At 36.4% G+C, this 21006-nt stretch overlaps 1 protein-coding gene across 4 annotated transcripts in view; it reads left to right on the top strand.

The window, feature by feature from the left end:
- The window catches only part of RGS7 (regulator of G protein signaling 7), a 488737-nt gene that overhangs the window by 393772 nt on the left and 73959 nt on the right, over positions 1-21006 (top strand). For all 4 annotated transcript variants that reach the window (XM_038542673.1, XM_038542672.1, XM_038542671.1 and 1 more), the window contains exons 7-9: positions 18246-18310; positions 19174-19250; positions 19361-19442. In XM_038542673.1, coding sequence (XP_038398601.1) covers positions 18246-18310; positions 19174-19250; positions 19361-19442 — 224 coding nt within the window. The remainder of the gene's footprint in view (positions 1-18245; positions 18311-19173; positions 19251-19360; positions 19443-21006) is intronic.

Raw genomic sequence — 21006 nt, 5'->3', positions numbered from 1 at the left:
TCATTGGTTTCCTTGGAAACTTTGAAATTGATTTTAAGGTGTGCGTTCTGAGTTTCAAGACTCATAACCATAGTGATATGGATCATTTTAGCACCTCATGGTCTTTAATTCTTCTGCCCTCTGAGCTGGAAAAAAGTATTAGCTTCTGGTAATCTTTAATAGTAGGTGCACTGCAGTGTTTTAGTATCATTTATGATATTTGTATATTTAACAGTGTGTGAAACATTTTAAATAATGTGAATTACACCCTGAAATTGGAAAGAATCTGAATTGTATTTCATTCAGTGTTTTAAAAATAAGTGTATATCCATTTGCCTATATTATTTTTCTACAGTCTAAGCTAATATCACATATTATCCAGCATGGTTGACTAATGGTCAGTATTGCCAAATAGTGTTAGGCAATGCACATAAACTTTTCTAAACCTTCTTTGCCCAGCCCCCAGGGGAAGAACAATTTACACCATAACAGAATAATAGTATTCTCTTTTAAAGCAGATTTTCTAACATTTAGATTTCTACTGCTTAATCATTCTGAGCAATTTGAGAGGAACCAGAAGTTAGAGAATAGGAAGACATAAAGAAAACAAATGTTCTCTTTTTGTAAAACTACAGGTGACAAAAAAAAAAAAAAAAAAAAAAAACTACAGGTGACAAACATATATTCAATAAAAATGCTCAGGTTACTCTAAATTTTAGACTTACTCCAAAACCACAGAAGAAAGTATGTTTTTTTTATACTTCTCACATATGGATATGTGTATATTAAAGAGGAGCTGTTACATGTGGACCACATAAAAAATGTAGCAAAATATGCTTTAAGAAATGTCAATGCTTTATATCATTAACAGGCTCTGTCTTTTCTGGGAGAAGGTTATGCACTGCTTGCTTTATTTCGTGTATTATTTTGCTAACAAAAATTCAGTGAATTCTGGTCTCTTCTCCACTCTGACTCCCCTCTTCCAAAAAGAAGGAATGACTTACATTTATATCTTGGAAATTACACCAAAAAAAAAAAAAAGAATGAAATGCAAGAAGCAGTGATAAGAAATTGATAAATGCCAAGATAAACACTGATTTTTTTTTTTTTTTTAATAATTAACTTTAGGAGCACCTGGGTGGCTCGGTATCTGAGCATCTGCCTTTGGCTCAGGGCATGATCCTGGGATCCTAGGATGAGTCCCATATCGGACTCCCTAGAGGGAGCCTGCTTCTCCCTCTGCCTATGTCTCTGCCTCTCTCTGTGTGTCTATTGTGAATAAGTAAGCAAAATCTTAAAAAAATAATTTTAGAGTTTAAATCAAGGTGGAATTAAAATGATAGACAATAATGTATCATTTATGGAAAAACTCAAATATCTCATGTTTGACAACTTAAAGTCATTCTTTAAAATGATATTCTCAGGGGAGAAAATCACAATGGAAATTTTAAAACAGCAAAGGGCTACATTTTCCTCTGGAGGTATTCCCAGACTTCTCAAGTTTTCTGGGGGACCATAGATTTAAAGGATGTTTCCTCCATTTTTTAAAGTAGTATTTCTAAGTTTTACATTAAGAAAAGGCTTTTATATTAAGGGAACATTTTACAATAAAATTTCACTGTTAAAAATAATTATTTGGAAATTTTGTAACATATTTATTTTCATAAACTATAGATCAATAATAATTTTAAAGATGACTGAGGTCTGAAGAAATTTTTCATAGAAGTCTTATGCCCATAGGGAATTTTAAAATTTCAACTAATTTATAAGTATATTGTTATAGAGAAAACTAACAGGTGATCAATTCTACAGGGATAGTGTAAATAACACAGGAGTTCAAGAAAAAAAAGAATAATTCAATTCCTCTTACAGAAGAGCTTGTCCATGTATTTTCTTTGATATTTGGAGCCCACTGGATACATTTAAAAGAATAGTTTAACAGTTATATTTTTAAATGTGGATGCTTACATTTCAGAATTCTATGATCATGAATATTTAAATTTATGGTAAAATTTTTAGTCAAATTAAAAATAATGTTTTGTTTTGTTTTGTTTTGTTTCGCCTGAGGTAAGTGCATGTGCAAAAGCATCCATCCATTCATTCATTCATTCATTTTTGTGCGAAAGTTTTATTTTTTTATTTTTTTAAGATTTTATTTATTCATGAGAGAGAGAGGGAGGGAGAGAGGCAGAGACACAGGAGAGGGAGAAACAGGCTCCATGCAGGGAGCCTGACGTGGGACTGGATCCCTGGTCTCCAGGATCTGGCCCCAGGCTGAAGGCAGCGCTAAACTGCTAAGCTACCAGGGCTGCCCTGTGCAAAAGTTTTAAAGTCCACACTTCCATAGAGTGCATCTTTGGAGCAGTGCTGGGCATGACAAAGTTCAAATAAAAGGATATTAAGACTTACTCAAAAATAACACCCAGAAAAGCATAGTTAAATATTTGTTTCAAGTTCTATTATGGGAGAAAGATGTAAGATTTTAACATAAACTAAATAAATAAAGGAAAAGAAAGGGAATTGAGTCCTACTGAACTCCTATATGTAAAATATCCATCTGCTGCTTTACCTAGAAGCAGATTTTTTTCTTAAGAATTTCCTTATGTATAACTATCATAATTTACTTATTCCCATAATGCAAAGGAGAAGAAAATCAAAGAAAAACGGAGTCATGTGAAAAGTTCATGGCTAGATAACACAGCTGGTCCTTTAAGACTCAGCAAATGTATCCCCACATTAGGGAAACCTTCCCCACCCTCCACTCCACCCAGATGAGAGAGCAGTCCTGTTGTATGGGCCAGGCAGCTGTCTTTCGCCCCGGACTGTGAGTCGTTGAAAAGTTTGAAGACAAAAACCTTCTTTCACTGTGTCTTCCCTGTGCCTAGGAAAATATCCATAATTTCAGTAGGTGCTCAATAAACATTTACTGAATGAGTGAATAATTGAGTGAATGAACAGTTTTGATTCCTAGGATTTATAATGTGGTCCAATGCATTACATTTAGCTTTAAAGACGCCAACTATCTATGCTCAAATTGGTAGTAAGAAAACAATGTAAAATTGTCAACAATTTTTGAAATGACCAAAAATTGTGAACAACAACCATCTCTGAATTGAATACAATGAGTACCTTTATGCTTGTCATATGGAGCTTAAATTACAGATAGATAGGCATAAAATAGCCCTTGTCCTATAACATCGAGAGAGATTTTAAGGGACAAATTGTAAGATGTCATAAGCTTATCAAAATTTGTCAGATGATGAAGGCAATTTAGAATACTTGGTTTTAATTTTGTATTCTAAATGGACATATAATCATTATGAACCTCAAAAGAGAATAGAAGCCAACAGTATGAGAGAAACATAAGATATGTTGGGGAACCATTTACTGAGAAATATAGTATATGTTATACATACTCTGATCTAATTAACTTACATGAACACTAAATAAGGAAGAGTATATGGATTTTTACCACAAACTACCACCACCAGGGCTACCACCTTGCTAGATGATAAGACTCTCCCATTCTTGCTGAGGCTTTGGGGTACACTAGGTATCTTGTCCTAAATCCTTGAGCTAAGCCCTGCCTCTTCTGTTTGCTAGCTGAGAACTTTAGCTAAACTCTTCCATCCTGAGCCTTGTATATATATAAAACCTATGCTTTGTAGCTCACATCATTACTGTCAGGCACAGAAGAGATGGACAGGAGATACATGGAAGTTACTTGTACACTAAATTGGCTTGGGAAGTAATGGTGGTTATTCACTTACCTATGAGAGAAGTTTTTGCTATAGGAAAACATTAAAAATAATTGTTTACCTAGGTATATTTTTCTACTCCCAGTTTAACATAAGGCAACTAGGAACATTGAATTGTCTATCTCTGTATCTTGGTGCCTAGAATCTTATCTGGTATATTGAATGAAGAAATGAATACATTTCAGTTACTATAAAGTTATATCCTACATTTGAAAAAAGTGCATCCATTTTTAATATAGTTTGGCTAGTCATAGCTTAAAAGAATGTATGCATTACAGAGAGATTCTAAACTCCAGTATACTGTTGAATATTTAAAATGGAATGCCGAGGTCAAGAAGTCAAATTCTAATTTATTTCTAAAATTATATGTTCCTTTGAATCTGAAGTATACTTAGAATTTTCATCAGACTTGACTGAAAAGCTGATTATCGGTTCCACTGCAGATCCATTTAATCTTACATTTGCATAATGCCTTATAAGTTTTCAAAGGCCTTTACATTGATAATTTCCTTCAATTTTCAGAGCCATCCTATGAAGTCAGAAAAAAATTTATTAAAATTCGCAATTGTCAGGAATCTGACTCAGAAAGGAGAGAAAACTTTGTCACCCACCTAGGAACAGGCATTACTTACTGACTTTTGAGATTGATGTCTCATCTATCCATCTGTCAAAGCCCTGACTTTTACCTATTGTGTGTTTTTCTTGTGTTTGTGGAACAATCTGGCTCACTTAATTTCTTTATAACCTTAATTGGGATAATTTACCATTTGCAGACCTGTAGTACTACTCTGGTCACAGATCCCTTTTGTTAATATCCTGTTAATAATCAGGACACCTCTGGGGGAGTTCCATGGAAGGAACCTATCAGAAGTTCCAAAGGAGAGGGAAAAAATACAATAAACAGATGAAATTGAAGAACAAAATTAAACTTTATAGAATTAACGAAGCAGGTCCTTAGATGTTTAGTGAAGTTCTCTCACCCTAATCCTGTTCTGCCTTGATCAGGCCACTTTATTGTTCTCACTTTGTACTGTCCTCTCATTTCAGCTGGGAGATGTATAAAACTGTTCTCCAAGATACTTAACATTTTAGGATACACCCTTGATTCAGGATTTGCACTGCATATTTCTCCAAATAGAATGCTTCTTTCCAGACAAGTAGGTTCATATTCCAATTCAGCTGCTTAGTAGCTATATACTTGAAAAAGTTAACTCTGTGCCCAATTTTAACCATAAAACCCCCACCTGATAGGGTTGCTTGAAGGATTAGTTGGCCAAGGTATAAACCATTAAAATGGTGGCTTGCACATAGCACCTGGTACATAGTAAGTGTTAGCTATTACCATTAGTATCAGTATTTTCATCATTATTGTTTTCCTTATTTTTATTATTTTCAGGCTTTTATTACTATAATCATTATCTCTGCTCCTAAAAATAAGAGAAAGGACCTTAGAGATCATTGTAGTTCTGTCAGTCAGGAAGCAGATGGTTTCATTTTATTAAGGCTACTTTATGCAGTGATGAGGAGGGGAGTATGGGGGTGGTGAGGGAGCCAAGATGCTCAAAGCAGTTTTTGTTTTGGCAGTTAGGAAAAGTGAAGAAATAAGAGATGGAAGGAAACTTTGAGAGGGAATTAAAAATAAGTTAGCCATGCCACTTTTAAAAATCAACTTTTTCTACGCTATTGGCTGCTTTCCTGAGCCACCATCAATCTCCAGAGCATATTGGGAGGGATTACCATGGAACAGACCCAGGCCATTTTGAGATTCACTGTCATGTAGAGGTGTTCTGGGTTCGAGTTCCAACCATATCAGATTGCTGTCTATTTATTTACTTTTAAGATTTTATTTATTTATTCATGAGAGACAGAGAGAGAGAGGCAGAGACATAGGCAGAGGGAGAAGCAGGCTCCCTGTGAGGAGCCCGATGCAGGACTCGATCCCAGGACCCCAGGATCACACCCTGAGCCAAGGGCAGACGCTCAACTACTGAGCCACCCAGATGCCCCAGATCGCTCTCTTTTTAGATAAATAACAGAAAATAGGTGCATTATTTTCTTTTTTTATTTATAAATTTATTTTTTATTGGTGTTTAATTTGCCAACATATAGAATAACACCCAGTGCTCATCCCATCAAGTGCCCCCCTCAGTGCCCATCACCCAGTCACCCCCATCCCCCCACCTCCCCTTCCACCACCCCTAGTTCGTTTCCCAGAGTTAGAAGTCTCTCATGTTCTGTCTCCCTTTCTGATGTTTCACACTCATTTTTCAAAAAATGTATTTCAATCATCAAGATAGCAATTATGTTGTTTTGTTTTTCTGTTGCACTATTATTATTAAACATTGTGCTATCCACTCTCTCATTTACTATCCATTTGCCTCATATGAGCTTGAGCAATTTTTAAAATATGAGTAAATTTTTTAAATGTGAGTGGCACTTCATACTATTTCTGTGTCTTACAATCCTTAGTTCTCATTGGACTACAGGCCATGCCTCAGCCCTGGCCAGAGTTCCTGCCTTCCCTGGCCCAGCTCAGTACTCACCCTCACCACCTCCCACCCTCTCCATCCTCTGGCCTCTCTACCTTGAGGACACCCTGCTTATGTCCTGCTCAGGGCAGTCCCCTTGCTAGACTCTGATAGGTGCCCTCTATCCCCAGATCTTTCTGGAGCTGGTTCCTTTTCCTAATTTAGGTTGCAACTCAAAACTGATCACTGCAGACATGCCTTTGTTGATCCTGTGATCTAAAGAAACAGCCTTCCACACCCTTCTGCCCCTCCCACCTTTACTCCATCTCTGCATCTATCACAGTTGGGTGACTGACCAGTAGTCTTTTGTGTCTAATGCTTGGCTTTGACTCTTGCTTCAACCAAGAATTAATTAATCTCATCCTACCTTCATTGCTTAATCTGCAAAGGAAAATTAATAGTATCTGCTTGTTAGTGTGGTCACACTGCTTGGACAACATAACCTATGTGAAATATTTGAATAATTCCTGGTACATGGAAAGCATTCAATAAATATTGGCCATTGCTGTTACATTATACTGTATATTGTTCATCACACTCTAGACCAACTTACTGTAAGCTAAGAGCAATGATGGTCCCCTGGGCATATCACTGTATCCTCAGGGCTTTGAAGAAGCCTGGCACACTCTAGGCACTCAAAGAACATTTGCTGAATGAAAGAATAATGTATCCAATATCCATACACATCTGTCACACTTTTCCTTCTTAAATCCTCTCCCCATAAAGGCAGATTCTGTTCTTCTCCAGGAACTGAAGATACTTTGGAGCCTCATGTAATTACTACACATAGACCCCCTCTCATTGTAATATTCTTAGAATCTTTGTAAAACCCTCGATTTACCGGCTGAGGCTGGGTCACTGATACCATGTGGCCTCCTGTGGGTAGAAAACAGTATTACAGCAAATCCAGCTCCAGGCTTCTGACCAACCCCCCACCCCAATCACCCTATTCTTGGGCAGTTGGAAGCTCTGTCTTCTTTGCCCTCTCCAGGCACTCTTCTATTTGAATTTCTTTGGAATGTAAGCTCATTGAAAATAGAACCCTTGTCTGTTTTGTTCACAGCTGTACCTCCTCCACCTAGATCAGAGCCTGGCACATAGCAGGCATCTAGTAAATGCTTGTCAAATTGAATAAATAACTGAATTTTTAAAAATAACTTTCTCTATTTTTCCCCCCCTGGTGGCTCAGAAATCTGCTGCAGCTATTAACAGAAAATATTGGCCACTTACTCAGTTGTATATGGAGTTTCAGTATCAAGATGATGAGATATAATAGGAGTAAAAAGAATGAGGAAGTAGAGTGAAAAATGAAATTAAAAATATAATTTAATGATACCTAGCTGCCTATTATAAACAAAAATAATCATATGTTTAAAGTTGAAGTATATTTTAACATAATATTTGGAAAAGATAAGGTCACTGGACAGTGTACTCAGATGTAACAACACATGTACTTAATATTTATTATTTTAAATTCTTGGCAGTGCTAATTTATGGTTGTTCTGCAAAGAAGAATTAAAAAAAAATCAATAGCCCTTTCTGCAGTGTCCCATTTGAAGGAGAGCAGTAACTTTATATAAAAAAACTATCCCCAACAAGGCTTTTAAAAGGATATACTTTTAAAAGTACTCTGTAATTTTCTTTTAAGTAGAAACTTCTTCAGTCAATATAAAGGACAATATAGCTAATAATTCCATGCATTACTTTCCCTTTGGAGTTAACACAGCACTCTCCAATATATCGTGTCCTGTAACCCTAACCTCAGTCCTGGAATAGATGCACCAAATATTTTCATACTCATTACTCAAATGAGCAATTGGAGTCTCAGAAAGTTTAAGTGACTTTTCCAAAATCACAGTTAATGAGGATGGCCAGAACCCCAGATCTGAAAACTATACTCCATGGCCTCTTCTAGGATATCTGTGAATTTGTCTTTCCACACTGATGATCAGGGGATTAGACAATAGGCATAGTATGAGTCTTATGTCCTAAGTAATTTAGCCAGTAATTTCTGATGTCAGTCTCATCCTTTTATAGGTTCTAATATTATTTTATAACATACTGCCTATACCTCTTTCTTTTTTTATCTAAGAAACCAAGAAAAGGGAGTAGGGAGGATAACAAGTTCAGATATACAAAAGTACTGTTCATGATTATTTTGATCCCAATTCAATGAATATAAATTACTTGAATTGGGATCACAATGAATATAAAGCCCTTTGGCATTATCTGTTAGGTTTCATATTCCCACTGGATGATTTATTGATGTACTCTTGTGAAAGGTGAACTCAGAATTTATTGCTTAATTTGATAAATTTAAGTAAAGAGAAAGAAATTAAGAACCCTTCACGTGTATTATGGGAAATTTGCTTGAAAGTTAATATTTTTATTATAACAGTGGTTCAGAAATATCATGAAAGTTAAATTATGGCATTTCTTATTATGCTACATTAAAAATATATATTGATTTAAAATTCTACTAAATGCTACAAGCATTTATAATAATGCTTGTAATAATGCCACATAAGAAAGAATGGGAAGTCAGGTACTACTGCAGATAACTAGCTGAGCATCTGAAAGTTTTGTAGGTATCTTTGTTATCATAGAAAAGATCTGTTTTATTCAATACTATCCAAGAGAGGGAATGACACAAACACATGCAGTTGATTCCTGTTCTTTGAGGTAGTTATGTTCTATAAATTTACCAAAATATGGAATTAGTGACTACTGAGCCATTACTTCTAGGAGAAATATTGTGTTCAGGTCCTGCAAGTCTCTGGAGACATGTTTTATGTAGGTTTCTTTCAGCAGACAACTTAGTTCATATATATTTTTAAATTAAAATGTTAAATTAACATTGACCTTACAACTAACAGCATCCTAACTCATTCATAAATGAAGTTTATCCAACATATATATCATCTCCAAAAGAACATCAGAGTCATCTTGCACTTAGGAATGCTAGATGCCACTATAGCACTATCCCTGGGGTTCATTTTAGACAGCAAAACCACTAAGAAAAAGTAAAAAAATGCCAAAAAAATTAAAAAAGGTGGTACTAAATACATCATAAAAGGGGCATTTGTTTACAGAATGAGCTGAAACAGGAAGGTAGAGCATTGCCTTGTTCCACCTCAACTGAGACCGTGTGCATTAGCAACTCTAGTTTTACTGCTCTAAATGGCTGTGAACCATCATAAAAACACCACAAGCGCTGATTGGGGAGCTACAAATAAATTTTAGCAAGTATGCAAATTTGCAGATATGGAATCAGCAAATAATGATAATTAGCTGTAATTTTTAAGAGAGAGAAAGAAAGTAAATTTGGGGAGAATAAAATATCCACAGCAATGTAAGGAATTACAAATCGCCAAAACTCATGAGCCTTAGAAAAGCAATCAAACCTTTTAGGAGCCATTGATATATTTACAAAGGAAGATAAATTAAACAGCTCTGTTTCATTTGTTTAGCAATTTAAGTGGTTGGAGCTTACAATCTGTAATATAATTTGTGGATGAATGCACAGAGAACTGGATTCAAATAAGATTCACAGTGACAGTAATAGTTCTTACATTTAGGAGCAACATTCTCAGAAATTAAGAAAAATGGATGCATGTAGAAAATAGATGCAAGAGAGTTCTGCTCTTCTCAGCACTCTCTGAGAGTCAGTGTAATGCTCCCACTGCTGCTGCCTTTGTATTTTATGTGTGATAAGCATCTGCTGTGTGATCACAAACCCAAGAACCCTCTGACTCACCTAGTTATTTGTATGGTTGTGGAAAAGGATTTCACTTACTGCCAATTAAATAAAGATGACAATACTTTTTTTTCTGAGATAACTAGATAACTTAAGTCAACTACTTAAGGCTCTGGATAAAATAATACATGTAAACACCTTAACTTGCAGCAGTCTACATGGTAGAGTCATCAGAGGACACTTCCTTTTCCTTTAGGAGGAGGTACGAGTCCACAGCTCTAATTCTTTTCATCCTCATAGTGGTTCGCTATTATCCCACAGGTATCCTACAAGAATTCCTTCTTCTTAAGACCTTCAAGGCAGGTATTTGAAGATTTTCATGGTCCAAGTGTTCAGTTACCATAGTAGATCTTGCTTATCTTTTTTTAAAGATTTTATTTATTTACTTGAAAGACAGAGGTAGCACGATCACAGAGGGAGAGGGAGAAGCAGACCCCCATTGAGCAGGGAGCCTGATGCTGGGCTCAATTTCAAGACCCTGGAATCATAACCCAAGCTGAAGGCAGAAGATTTAACTAACTGAGCCATCTAAGTGCCGCAGATCTTTCTTATCTTGATTAATCTTCTTTAGTCGAGGTATTTGATCTCATACAATAGTGTATTCCTTCTTCTACTTTATAATAACATGGTCTTCATTAACATATATCAGAAAATTTGGGTCATCTGGGTGGCTCAGTCAGTTAAGCAGCTGCCTTAGGCTCAGATCATGACCCTAGGGTTCTGGGATCGAGCCCCACATCAAGCTTCCTGCTCAATGTGCAGCCTACTTCTCCCTCTCTACTGCTTATACTCGCTCTCTCTTCCAAATAAATAAATAAAATCTTTTAAAAAAATACCTTCAAATTATTATTTTGGAAATACTGTTCTCGAAGATAATTATCTCTTTACTTTAGAGTGAAATTAAGGATAATGTTTTTGTTTAAGTTTTTTATATTATAAAAAAATCCAAAAAAAATCCAAAAATCATTGATTTCTTAAAGGAGCATTCACTCAGCATAGATATAATCACAAAACACATTTGCATCTTGAAGTGGATGTAAGAAGCAAGAACTGACTCACACACCATACTTACTGGACACTTTCCAGAATTACTCCCCCTGCCCCTGCATGGAATAAGAAGAAAAGAAAGCAAAACTGGAGTAGAAAGAATTATTAGGACAGCACAGAAATTGGAAAATGGTGCCACAAGCCACTCACTTGAAAGATGTATTCTTTCTGGAATCAATAGAATTTAGCCAAAAGAAAGGAAGATGATGATATCAGACTTAAAATTTCTCTTCTCAAGAAATTAGGGCAACTTTACAGAACTGGATGAAGTTCTGACCAATCCTATGAATGATTCGTCAATCTACATGAGCTGGAGTGAGTAAGTCTTAGGAGGGTAGAGAAAGACTTGCCCCATCTTGGATTAAGGTTTCTTAGGCTTAAACACAGCATTCAAAGAGACAGCCCTATGCCTTGCCTGATGTTTTGTCTCTGACCTAGATTTCATAAAGCAGCTCAGGCTCTCTCCCTCTCATTCAGGGAGCAAGCCTAAGAGTAAAGGGGAGGAACCGGGAGGAACAATGTCATATCCTTGCAGAATTGTTATGCTGCTGGCCAATAGTTACAACAGCAAACCCAGGATTTTCTAGGTCAGCTTCACCAGTGAAGTAGCCTCAGTCCAAAATGAGTGAACAATGCCAAAGGAAACCGGAAATAAAAAGGATAGTCACAATAGGTAATAGCCCTCTTTTTTGGAAGATCTGAGCCATGATAGAATAGTTTTAGCAAATCTAAATTTTTTTAAATGTGCCAAGGCAATGTTTTTTCTCACTCTGATTTTCCAAGACAACAGCTTTCTCTCCATGTCCTCCAGGATCTAAATAATTGTGATTAAAGCAATCTCCAAATGGAATGTGAATACTATAATTAATTTTTTAAGAACTAGAAAAAATGGAGCATACAATAAACTCCAGTCACTAAAAAATTAGAAAGACAGAGAGTGTGAAATACATTATGGGGGATAACATTAGGCAGTATTTATGGGAGATAACATTTATGGGGGTAACAGGCAATGTTTAATTTCTGAGACTAAAATTCAAGGAAAATATATTAAATAGTTATTTAATGGCCACTGATGGAATGGTAACAAGTTTTATTACTTTTAAATAATTGAAAGAGGAATTAAAGAAAATATATATCATGTAACAAAAGATAGAAAACAAAGAAAATACAATCATGAGAGAGAGAGATGAAGATATAAGAAAAGGAAGAACAAATATAACTTATAAGAATGAATGTAAATATTTAAGTTTATTTCTTAAAGTAGATGGTATCTTTAGGTTAGGTCATAAATAAAATCCAGTGATATCTGTCTGCAAGGAAGATGAGCCAAACATGCTGACCCTTTAAAGTAGGTTGGTAAAGCAAAGAGATACCAGGCAAATAAAAGAAAATGAAACCAGGGTTTGCAATATGAAAAATAACCCAAGGTAAAAAGTGTTAAATAGAGCCAAGTTAGTGAAAGTGGCAATCCATACATATTTTTTCATTAAAACCAGTCATTAAATATAAGAAAACAGATTGGCATAATGAAATTGTCCCACTTGAACATACCACTCTAAAAGTAAATAAGCTAATAAGCTACCTACATAAAAGGATACAGAAGATGTATGTCAAGAGGTAGAAAGTTGTGTAGAGGAAGACAATGGGGAAAAAAGGGCTGTTGGGTGGAGGTAGTAGGTGTCACTGAAAGCATAGGTCTGAAGGAGAAGCAGCCACCATCTGAGTGCAGTTGGAAGCAAGGTCCAAGGATAATGAAACGGGCACGCGAGGACTTTGGCTTTTACTGGAAGTGAAGTAAGATAGGAAGTGGTTGAAAAATGGGAAGTTTAAATACAATGAAATCTGATTTGTCTTAACAGAATAACTGATTGCTTTGCTTAAAATGGACTCTTCAGAGTTGGAGAGGATAAAAGACATATTCATGCTTAAAGTCTATGGAATTTGGTTACACAGATCATGTAAAATCACATTCATGATTTGAAAGGTGAACACACCCTCATTCAGCAATGACACTTTAGGAAATTATCAAATATCTAAAAAATAAACATACAGCCATACATACATGTTTGCAGAAGAACTAGTAAATAATCACAAGATGAAGGACATAATCCAAGTGTTCAACAATAATGCCATATTTAAATAAATAATAAATGGATTATAATGAAATAATTTTTCAAGATATTGTGGAATAGCACTTACTGACATGAAATTGTCCAAATAGAACATTAAAGGTAAAAGCTCATAAGATAGCATATGTAGTACTGTTTTAAATAAATATATGCAGATAAAGTTTTGATATAAATACAGTCATGTGTATGTTAGTAGATTTGTATAGAATGGAAAAAGCCAGAATATATGCAAAATAATGACAGAAGTAAGATTAGAATGATTTTTTCTTTAATATTTATACTTTTTTCTGGGACGCCTGAGTGGCTCAGTGGTTGAGCATCTGCCTTCGACTCAGGGAGTACTGGGATCGAGTCCCACATCAGGTTCCCTGCATGGAGCCTGCTTCTCCCTCTGCCTCTGTCTTTGCCTCTCTCTGTATCTCTCATGAGTAAATAAATAAATAATCTTTTTAAAAAAGATTTAATATTTATATTTTTTTGAATTGCCTTAACTTTTACAATGAGTAATAAGGATTTTAAAAATTAAATTATTTCAACTTTAAAGTAAAACAATTTGTGTGAATCATTTTTAATGATGATACAACATGTTATTGAAGAAATACACATGAATTCCTTGCCCCACTGTGTTCCTATATTCTGTATCATGAAGACTTACACTTCTGTATTTCATGCTATTTCCTTGGGTTACATTCTCAGAAGTGCAAGTACTGGAAGAATGCCCGTGATTACTCATTGTCAAAATTCTTTAAAAAAAGACTTCACTGTAAAAAAAAAAAAAAAAAAAAAAAAGACTTCACTGTTAGGTGCTCACACTCAGTGCTGTTTCACTTCTTTATGGCCAGAATGGATTATTGCCAATCAGTAACATATCTGCTCTTCTGATGAGTGGAAAGTGATTTTCGTAACAGGATGCTAAAATGGAAATCCAGCCAACGTGTTAAGTGGATCAACACCAGATGTGAAAGTGCTGAGCTAGACTGACATACAGATTGTCACACTAGCTGCTGTCAGCTCCCATTGAGGGCATTAAAGGGTAAAATGTTGGCTTAAAGACTGATTTTGTAGCTGTTAGGATGTCAGGAGTCATTGCCCCCATCAGTCCCAAGTGGGAAGAATGAGTGAGAATGTCCCTCATCTCAAGCCCCATGACAGAAATTTCAAGGGCTTTCTGAGAGTGCTTGACAGGAGTCACCTAGTCCTGGGAACACAATGGATCATGAACTGCAGGCCTTGGAATTACAAGGGGCAGGAGACAGGCTATCCAGTTATGGGTGGAGGAATTGAAAGGGAAATGGCTATATTCCGTGACCTACTTTTAGGACAAAAAGTGCATGAGTGTTTCTCTTGTGTGCAATCTAAGCCAGATATGACAGAGTCCTCTCCTGGAGAACAGCCTGGACAGAGAGAGGCCAGGGGTATAGTCCAAGGGCTGTGGCAGTGATCAGCCCCTATAAAGACGCTACAGATGAGAGATTCCCAGCATTGGCACCGTGTGATTTCTCCAAAGCATCCCACAAAGTAATATGAAAAACATAATCTGCCTTACAACTCTGCCAAGACCAGAGAATGGCAGCATTAGATCACCATGCTGCTATCAGTCAACAAAGAATGGCAGCATCCTGTTTCCTCCCTATATTCCAACTTCATAAAGTTAGAAGCCTTGGTCAGCAATTCTTGGTGGGGACGCAGAAGCACAAGGTGGACAAAGAAGATGGTCACATCTCTCTCACCACAGAAACTGGGGAAAAAGGGAAAGGGGAAGACCTCAAGACTGTAAACCAGGCTTGAATTTTTTGATATTCCTTGGGATAGACACCCTTTTTAATAAGTTGGGGCTCACTCTTTGAATTACCCGAGTGACAAGCAAGACTGAGGATGCTGCTTGAGTTTTTATTCAGGGACTAGGGAAGAATTTGCTCACACAATGAACTTGGAACAATAAAAAAGTTTCATGACAATATGTGTTATATTTGTATGACAATATTCACGTGGCAATTGTATTTCTAATCTTTGTGAATTATACAGTTACGTCCTTTCCATGTTTAGATATTGGGATCTTAGTAATTTTCTCACAGACCTCTGTGATTCAACTCTGCACACTTTTGTCATAGATACTAGTTTTGGGGGCAGCCCCGGTGGCCCAGCGGTTTAGCGCCGCCTTCAGTCCAAGGTGTGATCCTGGGGACCCAGCATCGAGCCCCACATCGGGCTCCCTGCATGGAGCCTGCTTCTCCCTCTGCCTGTGTCTCTGCCTCTCTCTCTCTCTCTCTCTCTGTGTGTGTGTGTGTGTGTGTGTGTGTGTGTGTGTGTGTGTCTCATGAATAAATAAAATCTTTAAAAAAATAAAAGGTACTAGTTTTTGTTCAACAGACTATTCTACCTCAGAGAACTTTAGGAAATTTCATGGAAAAAAACTCATGCCAGTATTCACTTTCTGTTAAGTTAGGTGTGTGATCCAGAAACTTTGATACCTCAGTCTTAAGGTGTATTCACACCAGATTGTATGCATTTACTATACAGCTATTTTAGCCAAAGTGATACGGTAGGCCTTCTCAAACTTTCTTCCACTCACTGGCATACCCTCCTATTAAATTACTTGTTTGTTTGATCCTCAAAATTGTATCATATGGTCTGAAACTATTGCAGAAAGATATATTTAAACTTAAGATTTAAATTAAATCTTCAATAATGGAGAACATTAAAAAAATCCACCAATGGCTTTTTTAGTTGTTCTCAATATGTTGGCGCTGCAGAAAAAACACAAGGGTTCTGTTAAAGACCACTTGCACTCAGGCCTAGGTCCATATGGGACGCCCCATAGAGCACTTTTGGCACCTAAGAAAATAGGGTTTAGTACAAAAACACTTGGCCTGAGTCATAGTTTTGAAGATGCAGAGCTACTCTCATTTTTTAAAACTTTTGGTAAACTGTAAAATCACTGGAATTGAAACCCTCTTTTATTTACATGGACCTCCTTCTCATCTGCATCCCATTCAATGCTAACACTCTGCTGATAAAGAATAAAAGGATCATCTGTACCTGTCTACTGTCCTGTGTCCACACTGGATTGGTGAGGTTTGGGACCTTTTCGTCATAATTGTATTTGCAGTGCCTTTAACAGTGTCCAGAATGTTCCCTACTTGCTAACCTAGCTTTTTCCTTCTTCCTCTTTACCAAAAAGACTAGTAGAAATCATGAATTGTTTTAACTGCTAAATATCTCCTTCTAAAAAGATCCCATTCATTTATTCATTCATCATTCACTCATTCAATGGATCCATGTGGAACAACTACTGTGTTTACTGTATACCCGGTGCTGCCTGTCCATACCTTTGTTTTGCTTCCTAGAGAATTAAGAAAAATCACATTAAAGGATAGCAATATTAAAGGGTGTGTAACTTCTTAGTGAACAGCCATCTAAAAAACATCACTCTGCTCCTGATTAGTTTACCTAATGAGGGTAGAAATATGTTTCCCAGAGGGGGTCTGATTTTGAAAAGAGCAAAGATTAGATGACCAGAATCAATGGAACAAGTAGTGGCTGGTGCAGCAGGACACATGGAGGAGGGCTGACCCAAGGAGTGGGTAGCTCAGGCGTGAAATTTGATTAAAGGTAAGCTAGGAAAGCTGAAATTATTTAATTTAGATATTTAGGCAGACTTTATCTTTCTTTCATGAAGAGATACCCTCAGGGGGATTGCACAAACTCTACAGTCTCTTTTACCAACTGCTGAGAACATTTTAGATATCTTCTTAAAATCATTGTCCTCTACAGTAAGAGTCTCTTCAAGGGTGAGTGAAAACTATGGCCAATTAGAAAATTAATGCATCATGTCATTTTTGTTTTTGAAGTTTGACTTTTACTAATTTCGAGAATTCGTGATTTTGAAAATTACTAGTATTAGTGAAAAAATAAAATTCCCATGATCAGTTGTAGAAAGATGTGTTCTCAGATTATCTCCTGGGTTCTTGGTGTCTGTAGTAATGTTATCATAGGTTCATGGTTGGCTTTCTCCTTGGCTTTGGCCTTCATAAAGGAAACTTTAGAGCAAATTGAATACACAGCATCAGTGTTTGCAGTGATTTCAGGCTTTCTGTGTAAGATAGTTCCTTAGTGATATCAGCTGGACTTCATAATCAAAAATTGAGGATGACACAGGTTACTTCAATGGTGGTAATTACAAGGACGCCCCCAGAACTAACCTCACAAAAAGTAGTATTTGACAGTCCTCATCCAGCAGATTTATTCAGCACCTAAAATATATAGTTTATCTTGAATTTCATGAGACTCAAATATCACATTATGGAAATGTCCTGGAAATCAGGACTGTACCAGAGGGCTCTGAATGTCTTGATATTATCCTAAGAGTTGCTAAAAATCCTGAAATAACTAAAGAAATATGATTTTTCAATGACGGTGCTGCTGTAGCCCTCTTCTCTCCCTCTGGCACCCATCTCATAAATCTGCTACCCAAGTGGGCTTTCCCTGGCAGCAAGGATATTGAGTCTTCAGAAAAATGGAATTAAAAGGTAGTCATATTGTAGTTACGAAAGATATTATAATTTCCTCTCTCCTAGTGGCAAAACAAATGATGATGGCAAAATATAGCAAAGGAGATGCCAAGAAGCCTTCAGTTTACATTAATAGAGTCTTTCAGTTGACAGAAGAATATGAAAATAATTAAATGTGCCAGTGATTCCCTCTTCATGCAATTCTTTTTAACACAGTAGTGTTATTTGTATATCTAGATGTTTAAGTTCATTTAAGGTGCTATTTAGAGGGCTACATTTTCCCCTTATTTAATAAAAATAAATAGTTACCAACTTTCTAAACATAGCTAGTTTCTCATAGGTACCACTGTTTGAGTTTCAGTAAAAATGCTACCATTATTTATTTTTGTCAAAAAAATATAAAGATAGAAAATTATGACTGAAAAAAGTGATAAAGACCAAGATGTCTTGATTTATAATGCTATATTTTTATTTTTAGTGAGTGCCTTCAGTTAATAAGCAGGCAAGAAATGATTCATTTTTTTGTTTCCTTACAGCGGTTTACCTATGCAAGAGAACAATGCAAAATAAGGCAAGGCTGGAACTAGCAGACTATGAAGCTGTAAGTACCAAGGGCTTTCTGGCAAAGAGAGTCATAAAATGAACAGGAATAAAGTCTATGGTCATTTCTGGAGATTCTGTTGACTTTTCACCCCTGGATTTTAAGGACCAGATTCTAGGGATCAGGCGTCAGAATGGCTCAAATCCCTGACCTGCTTGCTTCGTCTCATCATTCACACTGGAGACAGTGAACTTCTAGATGCACAAACTCACAAGAGAAGGGACAAACATGTTTTGCTAACCTTGACATAAGGGTAAAAACATTAGATGTGTCCTATATATAGTGAAGACATCCAAACTTAGAGAAATAAAGAGCATTTGCTATGGGTAAATAGTTTTTGCAAAACCTTCAACTTGACCACCATCAGCAGATAAAATTAATCTGATGTAATTTGTTCAGACAATTGCTATTTGTGATTTACTGACTTTGAAGCACTGACTAGAAATGGCAATAGGCTGCTGAGGGTTTACATTCTTATCAGGAACTGGATAGACTGACGGAATCGTTAGTAGAAAAGTATTGCTTTCCTGTTCCTCACTAAAATGGCACAGAAAAATCCAATGGATTAGTCTTGAGCACTTTTTTTTTTAACAAAATAATGTTAGTATTTTAGATGTTTACTGGGTTCTCTAAAGTCAATTATTCATAAAATTAATATTTGTGATAGGTTTCCATGTTTCCTCTGTTAATATAAATGAAGATGAGCTACATTCAGTAAGCATGACTTATCATTGAGAACCAAAGTATACATACTACGTTAGAATTTGGTATTTGTTTTCTTGATAAATGCACACAGTAGATAAATGAGAAGGGAGTAGTGAAAGTGAATACCAGAACATCTTCACCTGTGGTATATTTTTCAGGAGAGCCTGGCCAGGCTGCAGAGAGCATTTGCTCGAAAGTGGGAGTTCATTTTTATGCAAGCAGAAGCACAAGCAAAGTGAGTCCTTGTGAGTCTTTTGGAAAATTTGTTCAAGTTGTGTTGTGACCTTTGTTCATAGAGGGGCTACAATTAACATTATTTATTATTCATTGTTACGATGTTGACAGAGTGGACAAGAAGAGAGACAAGATTGAAAGGAAGATCCTAGATAGCCAAGAAAGAGCATTCTGGGACGTCCACAGACCTGTGGTAAGCAAATGTGCAAACTATCTCCACTTCATAATCTGAGCATTTGGGAATTGAAGGATGCCTGAAAAAGTGATGGAAGAATGTGGTAGCCCCATCACTCTTCCCCAAATCTTGGTGATTTAGCTAAGAAAAGATTGCCACTTTTGTGTAAGATAACCAGAACTCAGGAGTGTAATGTTTAATTTATAAAGCTATACATTTTTTCCACCACATCACTCTTGGCATTTGAAATACTTGATACTTTTATATCCTTGAAAGAAAAAAGACTGCAACAAAGCAAGACTTCAACAAAGCAGTCTTACATAAACCATGTGACTCAGAGTAACAAGTAATGAATGTCCTTGATTAATACCAGAAAGCTATGTGCAAGGAATTCAACACTGGTTATGGGCATTCGTAAGAAAACATGTCTAATCTCATATATTTCTTTCTATTTTGATATTATGCATTTGTCTTCTACATACTTCTTTAAATACAGACAGGGCATTTGGGAGTAATATTTACATAAATATAGAATAAATATCAAGTTCATAGCATTGGACAAATCAAGATTGATGAGAATATTTTAAAAACTTTCCTCTCAACTACCTTCAGGATCAGACCAAAATATATCTGCTTTCCAAAGATTTCTTGATATGTGTGTTTCAATTTCAGATAGCAATGCAATTGTTAAATTCTATATTATTGAATTTTTCTGTTTTTGAATACCCAAAGGATTAGAATTAGAATTAAACTGGTTTCCCTATTCAATATTCAGATCGAGTTTTGTTCCTCGTGGTGAAAAAGGATTATAAGGTCATGTGCAGAAGTGTTACAAGAATATGAAGTAGGATTTTTGTTTGCTTGTTTGTTTGTTTTAAGCAATGTAGAAACTACTCAATACATTATGTTCCTGTGTTTATCCACTATATGCCTCTGGACATCTGGTGGCCCATCTCTAGCCTTGTTCAGCTTTGATGGCCTGCATCCTCCTGCAACCCAAGAGAATTCACTCCACAACTTCCTGCACTGCCTATGTCCATCCTATAGCAATTGCTCAAGCTCACAGAGCATGTCAATTGATCCCACCTCCATGCACTCCCCTGCTCCATCCCCTATAAGTTACTCAGCTGCTCCCTGGCCTTCTGTGTGCCCTTATTGGAGGCAGAATCTGTTTACAGTTGTTTTTGCTCTATCCAGTCCTCCGTGTCTCCCCTCAGCAAGGAGCACATATGAATGCTCTCCAGGGGCTCCCCTGCTGCATCCCTCACTAGGCTTACAATCAGAAAACCATCCCAAGGAGCACCTAGAGGGAGAAACCACCTGGGAGCCATGGGTTTCATCTCCGTTATTCAACTTCTATTTGCTGATGACATATCGCAGGTGCAGATGCTGAGGAAGCTAATCTGTGGGATCTCTTTGAGTATCAGTCTTTTATTTCTAAACTCTTTGTTTCTGCTATACTTTCCATTTTATTTAGGCTATTCTTTAGGAGCTTGGAAACCATGTCCTAGGTTTAGGCAATAGGAGAATTACAACAACGTGGCCTTCCTTGATGTTTACCAACTAGCTTACCTAGGATGAT

This window comes from Canis lupus, chromosome 7, assembly GCF_011100685.1.
Source record: "Canis lupus familiaris isolate Mischka breed German Shepherd chromosome 7, alternate assembly UU_Cfam_GSD_1.0, whole genome shotgun sequence".
NCBI lineage: Eukaryota > Metazoa > Chordata > Mammalia > Carnivora > Canidae > Canis > Canis lupus.
This window is presented reverse-complemented; position numbering and strand designations above follow the sequence as displayed.